Here is a 19,059-nt window from a genome sequence, read left to right as displayed (position 1 = left end):
CCCGAGATCTGCATTCAATTCCAGCTGGCAGGTTCTGAATTCTGAACCTAAAACCAAGAAAATAAATTTTGAAACTGAATTCAGAAAATAAATTATGGTTGAAAGTTTCGTTCCAAAATTCTGCTTTGGAGTTCAGATCTAAAATTTTGTTCCGAAACCCAGATTTAGAATTCATATATTGAATTTTACTTCTGAATTCTGAAGTTGAATTCCTGAATCAGAATTACGAATCAGAATTATTAATTTAATACGAATGTCGAACTAAAATTAAGGCAAAATATTCAGTTCTAAAATATAGTGAAGAAACTAGAGTCTTCGTTTTAAATTTTGAATCTGAATTATAAAGCTAAAATCTGAACTTGAAATTAAGTTTTGAATTCATGTTCTGAGCTCAGGTCAAGAACCCAAAATTCAGCTTCGGATTCCAGATCCAGAGTATATAAAAGCTGAATGCGATTACTGATTGTCTGAAGTTTCTAATGCTGTTTGAGAAGACGACTCGCTACGAAGTCCGAAAGCGAATGAGAGTAGAAACGGAGCATTTCTGGCTTTATATTACGCTTAATTAAGAAATGAAGAAGCTCTTACTTCTACTTACTTGTTGCTGTTGGTTGAAGGCAGGGTTGTCCCATATACAGATTAATCTGTATTTTACAGATAAATTGGCTAATGACGATATTTCTATGTTCATTTTTTTCTTGCAATTAGTATAGCGTAATCACGTATGCTCTTAAAACTTTCTTCTGATAAGAAAGAAAGATGATGGCCTCGGTCATAATGCTACATTATACCTAATAAACGCAAGTGAAAATAAGCAGAACAAGTGGTCAGTTTAAGACTGAATGTCTTTCATCAAATCAACCCAAAAATCACAACGTTCTGTACAACTACAAAATCATAAAAATCCAGACGATGAAAAGTTTTGTCCAGCCTTTCTCAAATAAAAATAACTTTTCAACCGAGGCTCGGAGGTACAATTCGATTCAGCTCGATGAACTGAGCAAATGTGTGTGTGTGTGTGTGTGCGCTCGAGCCTCAGTGCTTCCACAAATACGTCCTTGTTAAAGTTCGCTGTTTTCCACTTTCGCTCACCAAACTGCGTTCTGCTTGATTCCACCTGCGAGTTGCGTCCAACACAATACCGGATCGCTGTGGGTGTATTCTTCGCACACTCTCCAGTCCATGCTCCCTATCATTCCCGGGCTGCAGAAAGTGACATCTATGATGGACTCTCGACCATCCTTACGGTAGGTGGTGGTGGTACCGTCATTGGCAAGATCTACGTTCAGCTTAGCTAGGGCCTCCAGAAGACTGCTTCCCCTTGGGTTCGTGAGGCGGCTGCCCCATTCGACCGCCCAGGCATTGAAGTCACCAGCTACTACTACTGGTCTTCGGTCGGTTAGCTCTTCCGTTAGTTTGTCCAACATCCGGTTGAACAGTTCGATCGTCCATCGTGGAGGTGCATAACAACTACAGATGAAGACTCCGTTGATTTTGGCTATAACAAACCCTTCATCTGCGCAGTGCACCACTTCTTGAATGGGGTATTTTCCCACTGCCCATATTGCTGCTGTTTTGGCTCCGTCTGATGTCCAGTTTCCATCTCCGGGTGGAATTTGGTATGGCTCCGAAATTATCGCAACATCGCATCTATGTTCCGCAACAGATTGCCGCAGAAGATGTTGTGCCGTATCACAGTGGTTGAGGTTGATTTGCACTACCTCCACTGGGACTTCGTTGCACTCGCTTGTTTGAAGGCTGGGCATCTGCTACCGCCTGTAGGATGTTTGTTATCCTCCGTGGCAGCGCAAATTAGGCATTTCGGAGGCTTCGTGCAATCCTTTGCCTTGTGACCTTCCTCGCCACACCTTCTGCATAGTTTGCTCCTATCCGGCCCTTGACAGTTCCGTGCGAAGTGACCAAAACCCAGACACTTGAAGCACACGTCCGGTAGCTGGGAAACGCTCAGTGGGCACACAGACCAACCCACACATATTTTCTCCACTTTCAACGCTTTATTAGCTGCATCTACTGGCAGCTCAATTGAGGCTACCTTGGTGCCGTCAGGTCCATTCCTGATACGAATGGTCATCTGGACCTCTCCTAGCTCGCATTGCTCCTTCAGGGCTAATTTTACATCCTCCTCCGTAGTAATCTCGTCCAGATCTTTACACCGGAGAGTCGCTTCCGGGCACAAGGCTCTTACTTTCACCTTGTTTCCGAGGGCTTTCTCGGTAAGCTCCTTGTACGAGATGCTGCCTGCTTTGGGGTTTCTTTTCAGCTCGAGAAGCATCTCACCATTACGAGTGCGCCTGACCTTTTGCACCTTTTTTCCCCTAGCTCCTTAAGATCCGGGTTCATCCGCATAGCGCGTAGGACTTCGGCGTACGAGTGGTCGCTCGCTTTGACGATGAGAGCCTCGCTCTTATTCCTCGTGCTGACGACCTTACGTTTTTTGGGCGGGTTTTTCTTGCTCGCTTTCTCCTTTTTTTTGCCGACGACCTGCCATTCAGTGCGGCTATTTACCGCATCGGTTGCTTCTGGTGGTAGTTTAGCTCCAGTGACACGGGCATCCTTGTGTCTCTTGGGACCACCTGGTCTAACATCTCCAGGCGATGCCCTTGGCCTCTTTGGTGTGAAGAAGGGCGTGGACTGCACCCCAGGGGGGACACTACTCGCCGTGTTGACCTCCCTCTTAGCTGTGTCGGCTTCTGCCCTTTGCATTTGCGCTGCGCGACGTGCCTCTAAGGCAGTTTTCGCCGCTAACAACTCCTTCTCCCCAGCTTCTGCTCTCTGCACTACGCTTTTCCACTCCTTTACAGCTGAACCAAGAGCGCCTTGGAGCTTAATCACCAACGCCTTGATGTCTTTGTGCACGTTACTTCTCTTATCCACATACTCGTGTAGCTCGAAGTTCGACGGGTCAGCTAGTAGTGATTGAATAGATTTTCACTAAGTTAAATTCAGATGTAGTGTATCAATGTAGTAGTATTATGCAACAGAAATCTTCAAAACTATTTTCTAACCTTTTTTAAATTGTAGTATTTCGGTAGTATGAATATGAGAAAGGCATCATTACACCACTAGGTAGATTAAAACAGCTTTGTTTTTTTTTGTTTTTATAAACTTTTTTATTTCGTTCGATTTTTGCATGCAGATCTAAATGTGGCAACCCTGGTGGAAGGGCCTCACCATGACGTTTAGTTCCAGTTGAACATCAGGACTGATAGGTGCTTGACTACCTGAAAACCGTCGTCGCGGGTACGAGAAAGGCAAGCAAGCGTAATGAGCGTTCCAAAAGTTTGAGAAAACTAGGTTTTTGAGTTATTTATGGTTATCTCACACTGTTGAAAATTTAACCACAAATTGCTGATCATATTTTTGAGGGCATGTAGAAAGAATTATGTTTCTACGCTTAGCACAGCTCCAGATATTCACGATTATGTTCTGCCCATTCTTGTACCGGTCGAATTCTGAAAAGGTGTCCCATAGTAAAGTAAGACGTGTTCACGTCAAAAAAAATTTTTTGGTGAAAAATTGTTTCAATTTGTATGTTGTACTAGTTGTTAGTCGAACGAACTGATTTCAGCTATGACAGTTAATTTGTTTAGAGACGGCTGAGTGGATTATCACGAATTTAGACTTAAATGAAAAGTTTTGTGGTCCCACAGACTGCTAGCGATTTTTGTTCGGATGTGACTTCTGATTTCAGGTCAACAGAGCGAAGTGTGTTCAAAATTTATAACGCTATGTAGAGTAAAAATGCAAAAAAAAATCGAAGATTTTAAAATCCTTCAGCGATCGTTCATTTAAAAATAAATTGTTTTTTCCAATCTAGCAAACATTTTTGTCTCACATGATCACCATTTCATATTACATTACACCACTATTCAATGTTGGATGACTGCATAATTAGTTCACTTTTCATTTGCTTAATCAACGATTGAAAACTCCTAAAACTTCCCGCTAAGCAATAAAAACTTTTTAAAAATATAAATATTTGTACTTAATTTACTCGAGTGTTCCTTGTTTTCTCATAATGTAATTTTTTTTTCTTCTTTGAAAAAAATCAAGATCAACAAATATTTTTTTGGTTTCCGTGGCATTTGTTTAATTATATTATTGATATTCATATTTCAATAAAACTGTTTCGGCTTCGAATATTACTAGAAAATTAGTGTTAAATACTAATAAAATAACCACTATGGCAAATCTAGTAGCACGGTTTCATTCCGATATATGTCAACATAACGCTTTTAAGTGTGTGTGTGTTTGTTTCATCGGCTGTGCATTTGATATTTTTATATTTTTGAAAGGGCCAATCCAGATTAACCTTTCAGTAAAACGAAAGGAAACGAAAATGACCCAATAATTGTTAAAAGCCGAATTGATTCCAATCTGGTTCTAAAATTATCATGTGTTGTCTCACAGTTGGCATTAGGCCAACTTAGGCCAATTAGGAGAATGTAATAGTGCAATATTTTGTATTGATTGCTATTGCAATCGTATTATTCATGTTTTCGTATTATTCATGCTCGAAAATGTCTGTTTATGTACCCATTTCTCGCCATTTGCGGGAAGTTTTACTTTTCTGTTACAATTCGAAAAAAATGCAATCGAATGCTTTTAGAAACTTACGGTGATGCTGCTCTGAGTAAAAGAACGTGTCGGGAGTGGTTTCAACGATTTAAAAATAGTGATTTCGATGTCGAAGACAAACATCTTGGTGGAAGAGAAAAAACCTTCAAAGATGAATAACAATTTACTACGAGCTCTTGAAACCGGGTGAAACCATCTCAGGAGATCGCTACCGAACGCAACTGATGCGCCTAAGTCGTGCGCTGAAAGAAAAGCGGCCATAATATCAAGAGCGACATGACAAAGTCATCCTCCTACACGACAATGCTCGGCCTCACGTCGCAAAAGTGGTCAAAAAGTACCTGGAAACGCTGAAATGGGAAGTCTTGCCCCACCCGCCGTATTCCCCAGATGTCGCCCCTTCTGACTTCCACCTATTCCGTTCGATGGCACACGGCCTGGCAGATCAACATTTTCAATCCTTCGAAGAGTTGGAAAAATGGATTGCTTCATGGATAGCGTCAAAATAGGACTCCTTTTTTCGAGCCGGGATCCGAAAATTTCCGGAAAGATGGGAGAAAGTTGTCGCTAGCGATGGACAATACTTTGAATAATACATCTGTAAGCACTTTTTCGCAATAAAGCTTTATAATTTGGAAAAAACGGCGGAAGCAAAGTTGTACACCTAATAACTATAATGATTTTAGTGACTAAATCAGGATTTTTAAATAACATCCTCACAAATGAGTAGACATAGGCAACCGTTAACCTATCTGTTGTCATACACGGCAATTAATATTGGCTGCAATATAGCCTTTCACAATTCTCAAGAAGATTCTTCCAGCTATATATCAGCAATTAGGAAGCTTATCTGCTGTAAATCGAACAGTAATAAAAAATTTTTAAAGCGTGCTAACCAAAAATGAGTCGATGCGATGATGAATGAAAATTTTTAATTAAATACGAGTAAAACGCTTTAGGCAACTATACGTTGTCATAATGTGGCATTGGTTCGTGCTCATTGGTTGTCTAGGTTAGAGTGTTAACTCATGAATCATGTGGCAGAACATGGCAAAAAATCGCATGCATCAAAAATAAATTTAAACTGGCGCTTTACAACAACATCGGCAAATTTTTTCTTTCCCTAGTTCATGGAAACTTGTAAACGGTAGTGATTGGTACAGAGCATTCACGACGGCATAAGAAAATAACAATTACATTTCACAGGGATGGGGAGATGTGCAGAACAACTGAAGAAACTTGACTAATGTGCCAATTTGTGGTAAACCACTTAATGGGGTAGTTCATTTCATGCTGAAGGAGACGCCCCGTCCGACGAGGTGGTGATCGAATGAAACCAGGTGTGGACATGCTCTCGCTGACCAGTCATCGGTACAACATATGTCGTAAATTAGAAAATGACTTACATTCTTGGTTGAAATAACCGGTGAGAAATTTCTCATCACTTTACGATGTGGGTTTTTTTTAACGAGGCTATTATGTCGAAGTAATCCTTGACATTTCGCAAGTTCTTCTCTCGGCCCAATGGGTTTCGACTGTAAGCGAAAACTGTAATACTCACTGTTGTTGAATTTCGCTCCCTGCGAAATAAGCATCGATAGCGGCGTTGGGCCATTTGGGCCACGTGGCGACAGACCGAACAGCTGATTGCTAGCATTTTGTCCCACTTTGAAGTAGTTTTTGTGCAATCCCATCACGTGGTTGACAGCCCCGGATTAGTCCTGGGATCGTTGATAGTCTCGTCGTCTTCGTCTTCGTCAGCGTCTTCGTCGTCGTCGTCGTCGTCACCGTTGTTGTCGTCCGTGCCGTTTCCCTCGAAAAGGATCGGCTTTAATTTGACCGGTTTTCGAAGCCGTGACAAATTCCAGCTGCTAGGATAACCTGAAACAGAAAGAAAATGTATTGATAATTAGTATTTTTCAGTGTAACTTTACAATAACGGTAGAGAATGAAGAAATGATTAATGAAATTTGCGCTTGACATTGACAATTTATGTATATTCGCCACGGGCAGAGAGTAAGCAGCAAATCATGGCCATCTGATTGTCACCTCCATACAAGTCGTTGACATAAATCGAAACGTGTGATTTTGGATGACAACAAACAGTAATTCGGTAGGTTGTATAATAATCATCGCCTACTCATGGGCATCATTCATTTTTCTCTCGCATATCACCATCTCATCTGGTTGATTATACAAGATTTTGCCTGCCAGCTTGGACCGTTTCAAAAGATCCGTTCATTCATACTTATGACGGCTTCCTTGGAGACCAGATGTGTTTATTCGATGAAACAAAACTCATCGAAAAGGCGTCGTCGCAACGTCGGCGTAAGTATTTACAAACCCGACCAGTTGTTTGTGTCCGCAAACGATGTGTCACTGGTTTGCCAAGCCCGTCGAAGAGGTTGACATTGAGTGCAATAACGCACTATAGTTTGAAACCAAAATCGCACCCAGTTCCGCAAACAAGTATGATCCAGAAGTACACAGCGTCGAAGCTGAACCGAACTGTGGGATCTTCGAAAGGAAAATTTTGTTCTATTGATAGCGATACTAACGGAACTACCCAAGTAGCACACGTTATTTCACTTCAATGACAGTAACTTATATGAAACAAATTCATGGAACAAGTTGAAGACATTGAAATGTGCATTATAACTGCTATGTAACATGAAAAGCGTAAGAGGCGGAGCTTGGGCGACTTACCAAGGGTTGGAAAACAACTTCTCAGTAAAGAATATTTGATTTGATTCATCGCACACATCAGTCACAATGAAACAGAAAATATAAGGTGTGTCAAGTTACAATTTGTTGGTGTTTTTCCGATTCAACATTTACGGCCAAAAATTGGCATCCGATAATGAGAGCTGAAATATAGAATTCAATATTCTTAAAACTCACTATATCTACTCAAAATCTAAGTGCTATTCGATATTTATGGTGAAGTTGATCATTGTACTTATTGAAAACTTAATTATTGTGATTAATATTAGTTTTTCATATACCAAAGTTAACACAGTTGACCAATCGCAATAATAAAAAATTGCACTTTTTTTCAAATTTAAAGAACATAAGTTTTTCCATGCATACATTGCCGTGACAAAGTGTAGAAATATTTTCTCTGTTAGTGCGAATGTACTTCCCAAAACGAAACAAGTTTGCTTCGCATATGTACCGGTAAAAAAATTGCTAATAAGTGCAGATTTAACTTTAGTCAATTTTTTTTAAATTTAAGAAATTTTCTACTTATTCTACTTATTGATTTAATATTATTGTCCGGGATAGTGTATGGAAGCTTTCAACTGACACTGTGTTTGTATTTCTTTGTTGAATCACAACGAATACGGTAATCGATATGAAATCATTACTTAACTTTGTCTTATAGTGTGTCACTATTTCATTGTCGCATTTTGTTACGGTGACCAGTTGGCGACTAAAAACAGTCAATGCGAGCACGTCGTAAGAGTTAGATTACCTAAAAGTTACGTTGGAACTTATTGTAACTTAGTATGATGAGATGTGAATTCGTAACATTATTTTGACTCCATTGTCACCATCATAATACGACTTGTTTCGTCGTGTTTGTTATGCGACCATTATGCAGCATCTGTTTTGTTTTTATTTTTTATGAACAAGTTACATGTGCTACTTGGGTAATGAGTGTGGCCACTTGAAGTTGCAAAGTAAAGCAAACCCATGTTATCTGATGCAATACTATAAATGTTTTCGATAAACACTTTCCAAAGTGCTGAGATCATTTGAGCTTGTAATCTATATCAATATTGAAATTGAAGTTTTCCATTAAATTGATGTTTTTTATATCATTAGTATATACCATGAGGTATTCTCCATCCATGTAAGCGCTGCTATTTATTATCCACATATTTATCATGTAAAAAACTCTGGATAATATTTTGAGCAAAGTATTCCATATTCCATAAGTTTCATAAAATTTTCGTATTACTGATTTTATGATTTTTTAATATATTTAAATCAACTGAATTTACTCAAAACGAAAAGAATTATCCGTCGTTTGATAACCTTCAACCCAACACAAACCTTTTTTAATCCACAAATCTTGCTCCACAGAGTTTAAAAAAGGCAATAAATCCGACGTAACTAATTATCGTGCAATAGCTTCACTTTGCGTTGTCTCAAAGTTATTTGAAAAAATTGTTCTTGACTTTTCAGTTCACAATTGCAACAATTACATATCTGAAACGTAACACGGATTTATGCGATCAACGTCTACTAATTTAGCATCCTACACTTCGTTCATCATTCGAACTCTACAATCGCGTCTACGGGTGGCGGTGGCGTTCACGGTGGCGTTTGATAAAATACACCATCGAATGGCAATAGCTAAACTTTACCGACTTGGTTGCAGTCATATCTAACTGGACGGAAGATGTTTGTGAAAACAGGAAACAGGACAACAACACCTGTTACTGTTCGTTTTGGAGTGCCTCAAGAAAATCATTTAGGGCCGTTTATATTCTTACTCTATCTTAACGATCTCAACTTCACTGTAAATTCACAGATGATTTCAAACTATATCATCTGATATATGGCCAAGATGACGCAAGCTTTTCGTCATGACCAAGATGATGCAAGCTTTTTGGACGCTTTCGCAAAATGGTGTCATATCAACAAAATGATACAGAATGCCTCTAAATGTTCCGTTATATCCTTCTCTCGAAAGCATTCATCAATTATATAAGTATTAAGCTTAAAGGTTTTCGTAACGTGCACTGCTTGAAAGCTCTCTATTGTGTACTAGCCCGGTCAACCCTCGATCATGCAGCTATTGGTTGGTCATCCCATTATCAAATCTGGTCATATTGTTAGATAGTAAAAAGAAATAATTGCCAATTACATTATAATAAACACTATCTCTGAACGAAAATTAGCTGTGATTTTCATATTCGATTGAATAACTTTTTCATTTCGTCAAATTTCTTATCATTTTCATGTACAGATAAAGAATTTTGATCCCCCAATACAGATTTATAGATTTTTCTCTCGAAAAATATCTATTCAAAAGTGGCAGCTCTGCACGCTATTCGAAATTGCGCGAAACACGATGCAAATGGAGCAAAGTCTATGGTGTTTTCTTCTGATGCGTACCGTCATTTTGTCCGATGCGTACCGGTTTTGCATCGTCATTTTGTATGTCGGTTTGGAAGTTTTTACACAATCATCGCCTTATAATTCCAGAACCGAAAGTTGGATCTGGATGAAATTGCACAGTATCTTTTGAGACAATGCTTTAATTTGATTCATGATTTGTGAAAATAGGGTCAACCGTTGCTTTTCTTCACTATTATCGTTGCTTACGAAGCCGGCGACTCTAATCCCAAAGTAGGTTTATCTATCCAATAGCTAACAAACTTTGAAAACTGTATGAATTTACCAGTAGGTTTGATAAAAATTTGCACTTCGTTTCTCCATCATTTGTGGAAAAATACTCATGAATTTGAACATTTCTCACTTATTGCACTGTAATACCGGAACCGGAAGTCGGATCTGGATCAAATTTTTGGGGACTTTTTGAAGAAATTCAAGGCATTTTATTTGCATTTTAGGTTGTGAAAATCGGTTTTAAGCATATTGAGAAACTGTGAACCTGGGATTTCTGACATCATGTACGGATTCGTTGTTCGCTTACTACTGAGCAGTGATTCCTGATTATCACAATTTACATTTTGAAAATTATCGATGAACAAGTATAAAGCCTTGCCCATTTAGAAATAATAAATTAATCTGTATCTTGGTAACGAAATGACGTACACTTAAACGTAATACATAAAACCAAAGATAAATCACTCCTAATGAAAATTCTTCTCATCAATCGCGTCCCGAGCCGTTTTTCTACTTTTCTTAAGATTCCGCTTCATGATTGCCCAAAATCTCTCGATGGGCTGTAACTGCGGGCAGTTGGACGGAATTATGTTTTATCGCTGGAATCTAGGTTATTATTGCGATACCACTGGGTGACTTCCCGGCTGTAGTGACTATTCGTCAAATCTGGCCAAAACTTCACGGGAACTTCATGGACTTCAATGAAAGGTAGTTCGCAATTTTTGAGGCATTCTTCCTTGTTCATCATCTTATTTGTCAAGAACACTTTGGTCTTTGCTCCGCAGTTGTATATCCCTTGCCAAATCATCAGTTTTTTTTGGCAAATTTGTTCAAGTTCGATATTTTTAAAAGAGCGTAGATACTTTTTGCACAAATTATATTTGATAAAAAGAGAATTTGTGTACATAAAAACATTTTACATACCTTAGATATGACTGTGTGGGGGGTGGATGCAGAAAGTGCCTTTAAAAAGGGGGGTGTTTTGTTTATTGTGGCATAACTCCGAAACTACTGAACAGATTACTATTACATCTGGCACAGATACTTCTTGTTCTTCAATTATGGTCATAAGTGTATTTTTATCGGTAAGGAGCAAGTAGACAATACTTCTGGTTAAGTACAGATATTATTTGCACTTGAGATGATCCTAAGAGTAAGAAGGGGAGGGGTGTGACAAGTGTTTGCTCACAGGGGGACATTTTTCGACAGGCACAGATATTTATAACAGCTTAGAGATGGTCGTAAGGATATTTATACGCGTGAAAGAATCGCTAATAAACATGCTGGGCAAGAATTTCAAGGTCGTGCTAGATAGTACTGCTATTGTTAATTTCTATGCTACGCAAAATTTTTTAAATTATTTCAAAAGATCTGGTTTAATTTTTCCGGGGAATTTAAAATAAAACTAATAAGTTTGTACTTATTTTTCTCCCAAATACAAGTAGGTTTATATTTTATCCTTACAGCAAATGAGTTCTTGATAACAATAACTAAATCATGAAAATAATATAATTGAAAAGAATTTGGCGACTTTTCACAACATGAGTACTTTTGGAATGATTTTGGATTATGTATCCCTTAAATATCGAAAATTAAAGACTGTCCCAGAAAGTATGGACGCACTTTGATTTCGCTGTAAATAATTCACAAGTATTAGATATTCAAATTTTATTCGATATACTGATAATATTAAACTACAACAACAGAATATTATTCTCAACATTTGCTACTTAGCCATTTTAGACTAGTTGGCGCACCTTCTTGCGAACGTTCCTCATTAAATTTCGTACAGACTTTTTGGCGACAAGTTTTGACACTTTTTTCCAATCTTTTTCGAACTGTTGAATGGTTTCGGCAGCCGAGACATGTTTCCTAAGATGTGCCTTCGTTAATGCCCAAAATTCCTCAATTGGTCGAAGCAAAGCAAAATCTTGGTATTACATTCCTTTTGTGGAATTTGGCCTTTCTGTTTCAACAGACTTCGCAGCCGATTCTTAGTGTACAGAATCATTGCATGGCTAGTACTATGGATCCTACTGACACTAACAATTCTTCCAGGTCGGGGCTCGAACATACGACAACTGGCTTGTAAGACCAGCGTCCTATGCATTGAACCGCCAACCCGGGACGAATTGGTCGAAGTTGTGGGCAATTTGGTGGGTGTTTTGGGACGAAAGTGACATTTTTGGTAGTATACCATTCTAACGTTGATTTCGAGTAGTGGCAAGAAGCAAGATCTGGCCAGAAGATAACAGGATCCTTGTGGCTTCGAATCATGGGTAGAAGCCGTTTTTGTAAACATTCCTTGATGTATATTTCGCTGTTCATTGAAGCAGTGGTGATGAAGAGTTTCGAAATCTTACCGCTGCTACAAATTGCTTGCCAGACCATAGCTTTCTTACCAAATTTTTCGGCTTCAATCGATGTCTCGGACTGGTTTAACACTTGCCCTTCTCGCACCGTATAATATTGTGGTCCCGGCAAGGATTTGTAATGGAGTTTCACGTAGGTTTCGTCGTCCATGATTATGCAGTTCAAATTTCCAGCAGGAATCGTATTGTACAGCTTTCGAACCCTCGGCCTGATTGATGCTTCTTGTTTCGGATTACGTTTTTCGACCCGTTTTCGGTTTATCCTCAAAGGTGTTATCCTCACCGAACTTCCTGATTGCATTTCGCACGGTTTTTACACTTACTCCTTCAATTTTTGCTATCTTTCTCAGTGACAGTCCGCGTTCTGTGCACCATTTGTACATAATTTTTCGACGTTGTTCTGCTAAAAGTTCACGCATTTCGAAACAAACTAATGAAAACGAATAAACAACTGCACAAGTGGTTAGAGAAGAGTGTAAAGAATAGGACGCAGCCATAAAAATTGACAGATTCTGAAGCATTGCGAAATGACAGCGGTTTTGGTTGCGTCCATACTTTCTGGGGCAGTCTGCAGGATTATTATTTTTATATTAAATTGGTTTATTCGTTTTGTTTTATATCTTGGAGTAAGTCGTATTTAAAATTGATCCACTAAGTAATCTTAAAACTATATACGATGATTTCCAGTTAAAGAATATTTTTCAAATACCTTGCCATACAAAAATGCTTGGAAAAGGATCAAAATAGAATCAATTATGAATGAATCTAATTATGAATTTTCTTTTCCGCGAACAATCTATGCTGTTTTAAATTTTTTGATTTGGTGCATCCGCCACCATCTTTATGTTATTTATATGAATCTTAGAATTCCTTCATTTTTTTATGAAATTGTTCTCATTCGTGCCTTGCACACAACCTTGTAATTTTTTCTTCTGTGCAAGCAAATAAGTCCCCAGTTTTGAGTGAAAGAAATCAACTGCAGAAAGAAAGAACAAAAATTTTAAGTGTTACAAGCAGTAGTGTGTCTAAAGTTTTATGATATGAACTTCACTGAAATAAAAAATTGATCATTGATAGCGACCGCCGCGACTTGAACCGAGAATCATTGGCTACCAAAGTACGTCTGTCGATCGACTGAGCCACAGGAGCGCACATCTGCTTGGCTGGTAAAAGGTGCATTCAAATGCGTACAGTTACAGTCGAAACCAGTAAAATTCGTGCTAATCTAACATTAAGTCATTACAAACGGAAGCTTCCGTCATTTGACAAATTAAGTATTTATGAATTACATCCTATGAGGGATTAAGTCACCTGTAGAATTCAATTTTTTTTGGTGTCACATAAACTTAGTTTGTTGTAGGATCTTGGACTCAAGCTATTTGATTTAGGTATACAATTAGACTGTATCGATCCATGTTCGCGAGTTGTAACAACACAAAAACAGTCAACGATGGTCATTCTGCATCGATGAAAAGATACATTGATCAAACTAAGCAGATAACAAGCAGAACGAAATGATGATTGTCATTAAAATGCTGTACGGTTCGAACAAAACTATCGAACAAAAAAAATTATTATTATCCTGCAATAAGTCAGCGTATGTAACGTACGTTGTAAACCGCCCGAAAACGATCCGATCGACTTGAGAACACGATCAAGCTCATGGCGTGACTTAATTTAATTTGCTTTGTTTTCATTTTTTGTTTTCTTTCTTTCATCTGTCCAAGAAGTCATTCCTCTATCTGGTTGTTAGCCGTCGTTGTTTTCTTCCCCAAGTCAAGATAAATTGACAAAGGTCATCGCAGCAACCGGCGTACGTGAAAAAAAGGGTCCCAGCCGCAGGGAAGCAGACGCACACCGCAACCGGTTTCCGATGACTTCTTGCTCGGATGCTGACGCGGTTGCGCGCCCGGTGGCGGTGACGGTGTGAAGTTCAACTCATTCCCTCGGCAGGGAATCCGCTAATAACTGTCTGCGAAAATATTTTATTGAAACTTTATCGCTGCTCGTTTGTACGGTGCTGTTGTAGAGGATGGAGGTAACTCTGAGGACGGGTTGGAAAAGTTGGGCTGAAATTGAACTTGACTCTCACTGATGGCTAGCTGGCAAAGCCGAACGAAGGCGTCAACGACGACGACGACGACGACCGCAACGACTCGACGTCGTGGAGTTGAGCCTTTCTTACCAATTTGGGGAGAACTGGGTTAAGGTGAAAGTCAGTTTAGTTTTGTTTGAGGCGTTGGCGCGCGCGTGTCATCTGAGGTTGCGTTGCCGGCTTAATGGGTGACGAATTCCCGTTCTTGAACTTTCGGAAAGTGGAACTGCACATACCGGTATTGAGTGTGGTCGTGCGACTGGGAAAAGTATTGATTATCTAAATTTTGTGATTTATGATTCCAGCTTATTGGGTTGAATTTTTAACTACAAAATTCGATACTTTAATGTGAAAAGCAACCATCTTTCTGGAACCAATCAGTTTTTGATATTCTAGTGCCAAAAAGATATCATAATCACATTTGATCAAGCGTTGTCGTGATGAAAAATTACGCTCTCATATTCTGATCGATGTTTTTCCTTTAATGTCCGCTTTAAACGGCAATTGTTCCACCGGTAACTTGAGTACGGGTTTGTCCTTGTGCTACTGCCGGTTGGTTCTCGCTCGGCCAGCTGCAATTACTACATCACTCTATGTTTGACAGCATTATTACCGTTGGTTGTCTGCACATTTGATCCAAATAAATAGTTCGTGTGAGATAAAGAAAAAACCGAACTATAAAAAAAAACAAATCTGTTAATAATTACGAAATGTATGACAGCTTCTCGAGTTTGAAATCCATCGGCTGCCGTAAGGTTTTCAAGTATCAAGTTTATACTAATTACACTGGTGTAGAGTCAGGCCCGTACGCCGATAGGACTTTACATACATGCGCATACACTCGATCGTAGATCATGCAATGAAATAGTTCGTTCATTATTCAACTACCGACGCTGCACCGCCCGGTATGTTTTTGATGCGCTTGTGTTTAGGTTGAAAATTAACAGCTCATTCATCATTCGCAGTGGCAATCGATATTTTCAAGGGAAGCCCGGTAACCAAAGGAGCTAGAACCAACGCGATCACTGCAATGCCTACTGTTTACATTGCGTACAGTTATCCTCGTTTGTAGCTTTCCATCGGCCTACTAGTGCAGGCTTTTGTTAGTTCTAGGTCGCACTTCAGCCTTCACCAGCCGCTACCGTTCGAAGGGTGATCGAACGGGACACGAAAAACATGACTTCCATCCATCGGTGAAGGCTATAATTTAATTTCTTTCGATTGCTAAAATTCCTCAAACCAAACTCTAGAACCGAGCGCGCGCGGTCGGTAGCTCTCCGTTTGCTTGCGTCAAATCCAGTCAGTGGCAATTCTAGCAGTGTAAAAAAGGCAATTTTATTACCGCGAACTACCGCATGTCAAGTTGCAACATTTTCCAGCAGCTACCCAGTTGGTTGCGAACGTAAATCACCATCTCCGAGTCGGTGATCGGACCAGCGAAGAACAGTTTATGGTTGGTCTTTGGAAATGATCGGAGAGATCGGAGTGATATCCACAACAGTGAGAATGACAGTTCGATTCTGTTGCATGACACAGTATTTGCCTAATTGAGGCCAAACAAATCTAGTTAGCCGGAGAACGGAAATGATGGATGTTGATCGAAGAATTTCTTGTATGACAAGCTGTTGTTGTTGGATTTGTATTCAACTGAAGTTGTAAGCAAGCTGTTTAGTTTTTGCATCGAGGTTCTTTGAAGCGATGATAAATTGCCGCATTCACCTATACAAATCATTCTATGCGTAATGTTCAACCGTTACGAGATTATCATTAGTGTGACAATTTTCAAACTATTTGGGATTAAGGAGTGTATCGAAAAGTAGTTAGCAACATTGATTATTGAATAAAAAAGCGAAAAAAAAACATATTTTGACATCAATTTTCGATATATTGTAGAAAAATTACATTTGTTATGCATTTCACTGATTATATTGAAGAAAATCCTAGTTTCTGTGAAACGCTCGCACTTTGGATATGACTTTTTTTCATTAAATTCTGCACAGTTACTTTTGTGACTTTCCTGGTGGCAGCTGTCCAGTTTTTTTTTAACTCCTGCATGTTTTGTGACACTGTACCTTCCTTCCGAAAGTGCCGCTTGACAATTGCCCAATACCTTTCAATTGGCCGAAGATCCGGGCAGTTCAGTGGGTTGATGTGCTTTTCCACGAATTGTACATTATTTTTTTGACAACCACTGTAGAACGGAGTTGGCGTAGTGGGCTGAAGCCAAATCCGGCCAGAAGAGAGAAGGAGCCTTATGCTTTCTGTACAGTGGCAGCATTCTCTTCTTCAAACATTCTTCCTTATATAGGGTGATTTTTTAAGAGCTTGAGAACTTTTTTAAACAATAAAACGCATAAAATTTGCAAAATCTCATCGGTTCTTTATTTTAAACGTTAGATTGGTACATGACATTTACTTTTTGAAGATAATTTCATTTAAATGTTGACCGCGGCTGCGTCTTAGGTGGTCCATTCGGAAAGTTCAATTTTGGGCAACTTTTTCGAGCATTTCGGCCGGAATAGCCCGAATTTCTTCGGAAATGTTGTCTTCCAAAGCTGGAATAGTTACTGGCTTATTTCTGTAGACTTTAGACTTGACGTAGCCCCACAAAAAATAGTCTAAAGGCGTCAAATCGCATGATCTTGGTGGCCAACTTACCGGTCCATTTCTTGAGATGAATTGTTCTCCGAAGTTTTCCCTCAAAATGGCCATAGAATCGCGAGCTGTGTGGCATGTAGCGCCATCTTGTTGAAACCACATGTCTACCAAGTTCAGTTCTTCCATTTTTGGCAACAAAAAGTTTGTTAGCATCGAACGATAGCGATCGCCATTCACTGTAACGTTGCGTCCAACAGCATCTTTGAAAAAATACGGTCCAATGATTCCACCAGCGTACAAACCACACCAAACAGTGCATTTTTCGGGATGCATGGGCAGTTCTTGAACGGCTTCTGGTTGCTCTTCACTCCAAATGCGGCAATTTTGCTTATTTACGTAGCCATTCAACCAGAAATGAGCCTCATCGCTGAACAAAATTTGTCGATAAAAAAGCGGATTTTCCGAATGGACCACCTAAGACGCAGCCGCGGTCAACATTTAAATGAAATTATCTTCAAAAAGTAAATGTCATGTACCAATCTAACGTTTAAAATAAAGAACCGATGAGATTTTGCAAATTTTATGCGTTTTATTGTTTAAAAAAGTTCTCAAGCTCTTAAAAAATCACCCTTTACTTGGCGTTAATTGTGCCCTTCGTGAAGAAAATCGACGACCGCAAACCACAGGTACAAATTGCTTGTCAGACCAACACCTTCTGCCCAAACTTTTCCATCGCCACCGTGGTGTCAGCGTCGTCCTGGTCCTGGTACACCGATTTCGTATAATATTGCGGTCCGGGCAGCGCTCGAGTTTCTTTCTTGGCGTAGGTTTCGTCGTCGATCAGGATGCATCCGTCTTTATTCTGTAGAATCCGGTTATACAGTTTTCGCGCTCTTGTTTTGGCCTGAACTTGCTGTACCAGGTACTTTTTCGGCACCTTCTGTTTCTTGTACGTTTCCAGGGAGTTCCGAACTTTGATCCGTTGAATCATTTCGATGCTGGTGTTGAACTGCTTGGCCAAATCCCGCGTCGACGCCGATGGGTTTTTCCTGATGTACTCAACCACTTTTTTGTCCCGGCCGGGCTGGCTGGGACCCGTTTTCCTACCGAATGGGGCAAATCCTTCATGAAAAGGGTCTTACCGAACTTCTCGATAGTATTTTTGACACTGGTGTGGTGCACTTTCACCCGTTTTGCAATTTCGTTGTACGTGACACTACTTTCTGAGCACCAAGTGTGCAGAATTTTCTCTCGCGTTTCCGGATCAACTCGACTCATGATTGAAACGATAAACCGTACCAAAACCAATCGATTGCGCAGCTGTTAGTGACATGTAAACAAACATGTAACCGCAAAACACGCTGCAAAAATTAAGCTATTTCAGAGTAATAACTGTTTGAATGTTGCTAACTACTTATCGATACACTCCTTAAAATTTTCGGCAAGATGAATTATAATTCCAGCAGGTAGCGAAAGAAAGGACCGTTCTCAATCTTGGTAAAGACTGTACTAAAAAATAATGATACTCTTTCAATTGTGTGTAGTTTGAAGTATAATGTTTACATTACAGTCTGTCAAGTCGAGATGGTGTCCAAGGAAAATCCAGGCCAGGTCTCAACAGGTGAATTGCGAAGCAGTTGGGAATCGAGAATTCGACCGTGTCTCGTGTAGTAAAATCGTTCAAGTAGATCCAGACAATTCTGTGAAAGCAAGAAATGTGAGCAATCCGAACCTTTCGATTCGAGATGTGAACAAAAAAGTCAATTCTTCCATCTGATTTGTCCAGTAGACAATGAAGCGGGCCGAAATTCGTATATTCAAGTTAGGAGAGGCGCTGAAACGAACCGTTGAACAGAATATGAAGACCAAATCCTGCGCCATGAAGCGCGAGTGAGTAATTGATCAAAGTAGTCAATCGCCTTCAGAAATAATGTCAAATTGAACTTGAATGAAAAGTATGGAATCTTGTTCTAACGTATTTTAACAAAACTGTCAAAGGTCTGCTCTTTGATCGATGACGTAACATACGTCAAA

At 39.5% G+C, this 19,059-nt stretch overlaps 1 protein-coding gene across 1 annotated transcript in view; it reads right to left on the bottom strand.

Annotated features, from left to right (window-relative positions):
* Positions 1 to 19,059, bottom strand: part of LOC131434822 (lysosome membrane protein 2) — a 138,362-nt gene that overhangs the window by 62,121 nt on the left and 57,182 nt on the right. The window contains exon 2 of the mRNA XM_058601993.1: positions 6,161 to 6,480. Within this exon, the coding sequence (XP_058457976.1) occupies positions 6,161 to 6,293 (133 nt within the window). The 5' untranslated portion in view covers positions 6,294 to 6,480. The remainder of the gene's footprint in view (positions 1 to 6,160; positions 6,481 to 19,059) is intronic.

Source organism: Malaya genurostris, chromosome 3 (genome assembly GCF_030247185.1).
Source record: "Malaya genurostris strain Urasoe2022 chromosome 3, Malgen_1.1, whole genome shotgun sequence".
Lineage (NCBI taxonomy): Eukaryota > Metazoa > Arthropoda > Insecta > Diptera > Culicidae > Malaya > Malaya genurostris.
This window is presented reverse-complemented; position numbering and strand designations above follow the sequence as displayed.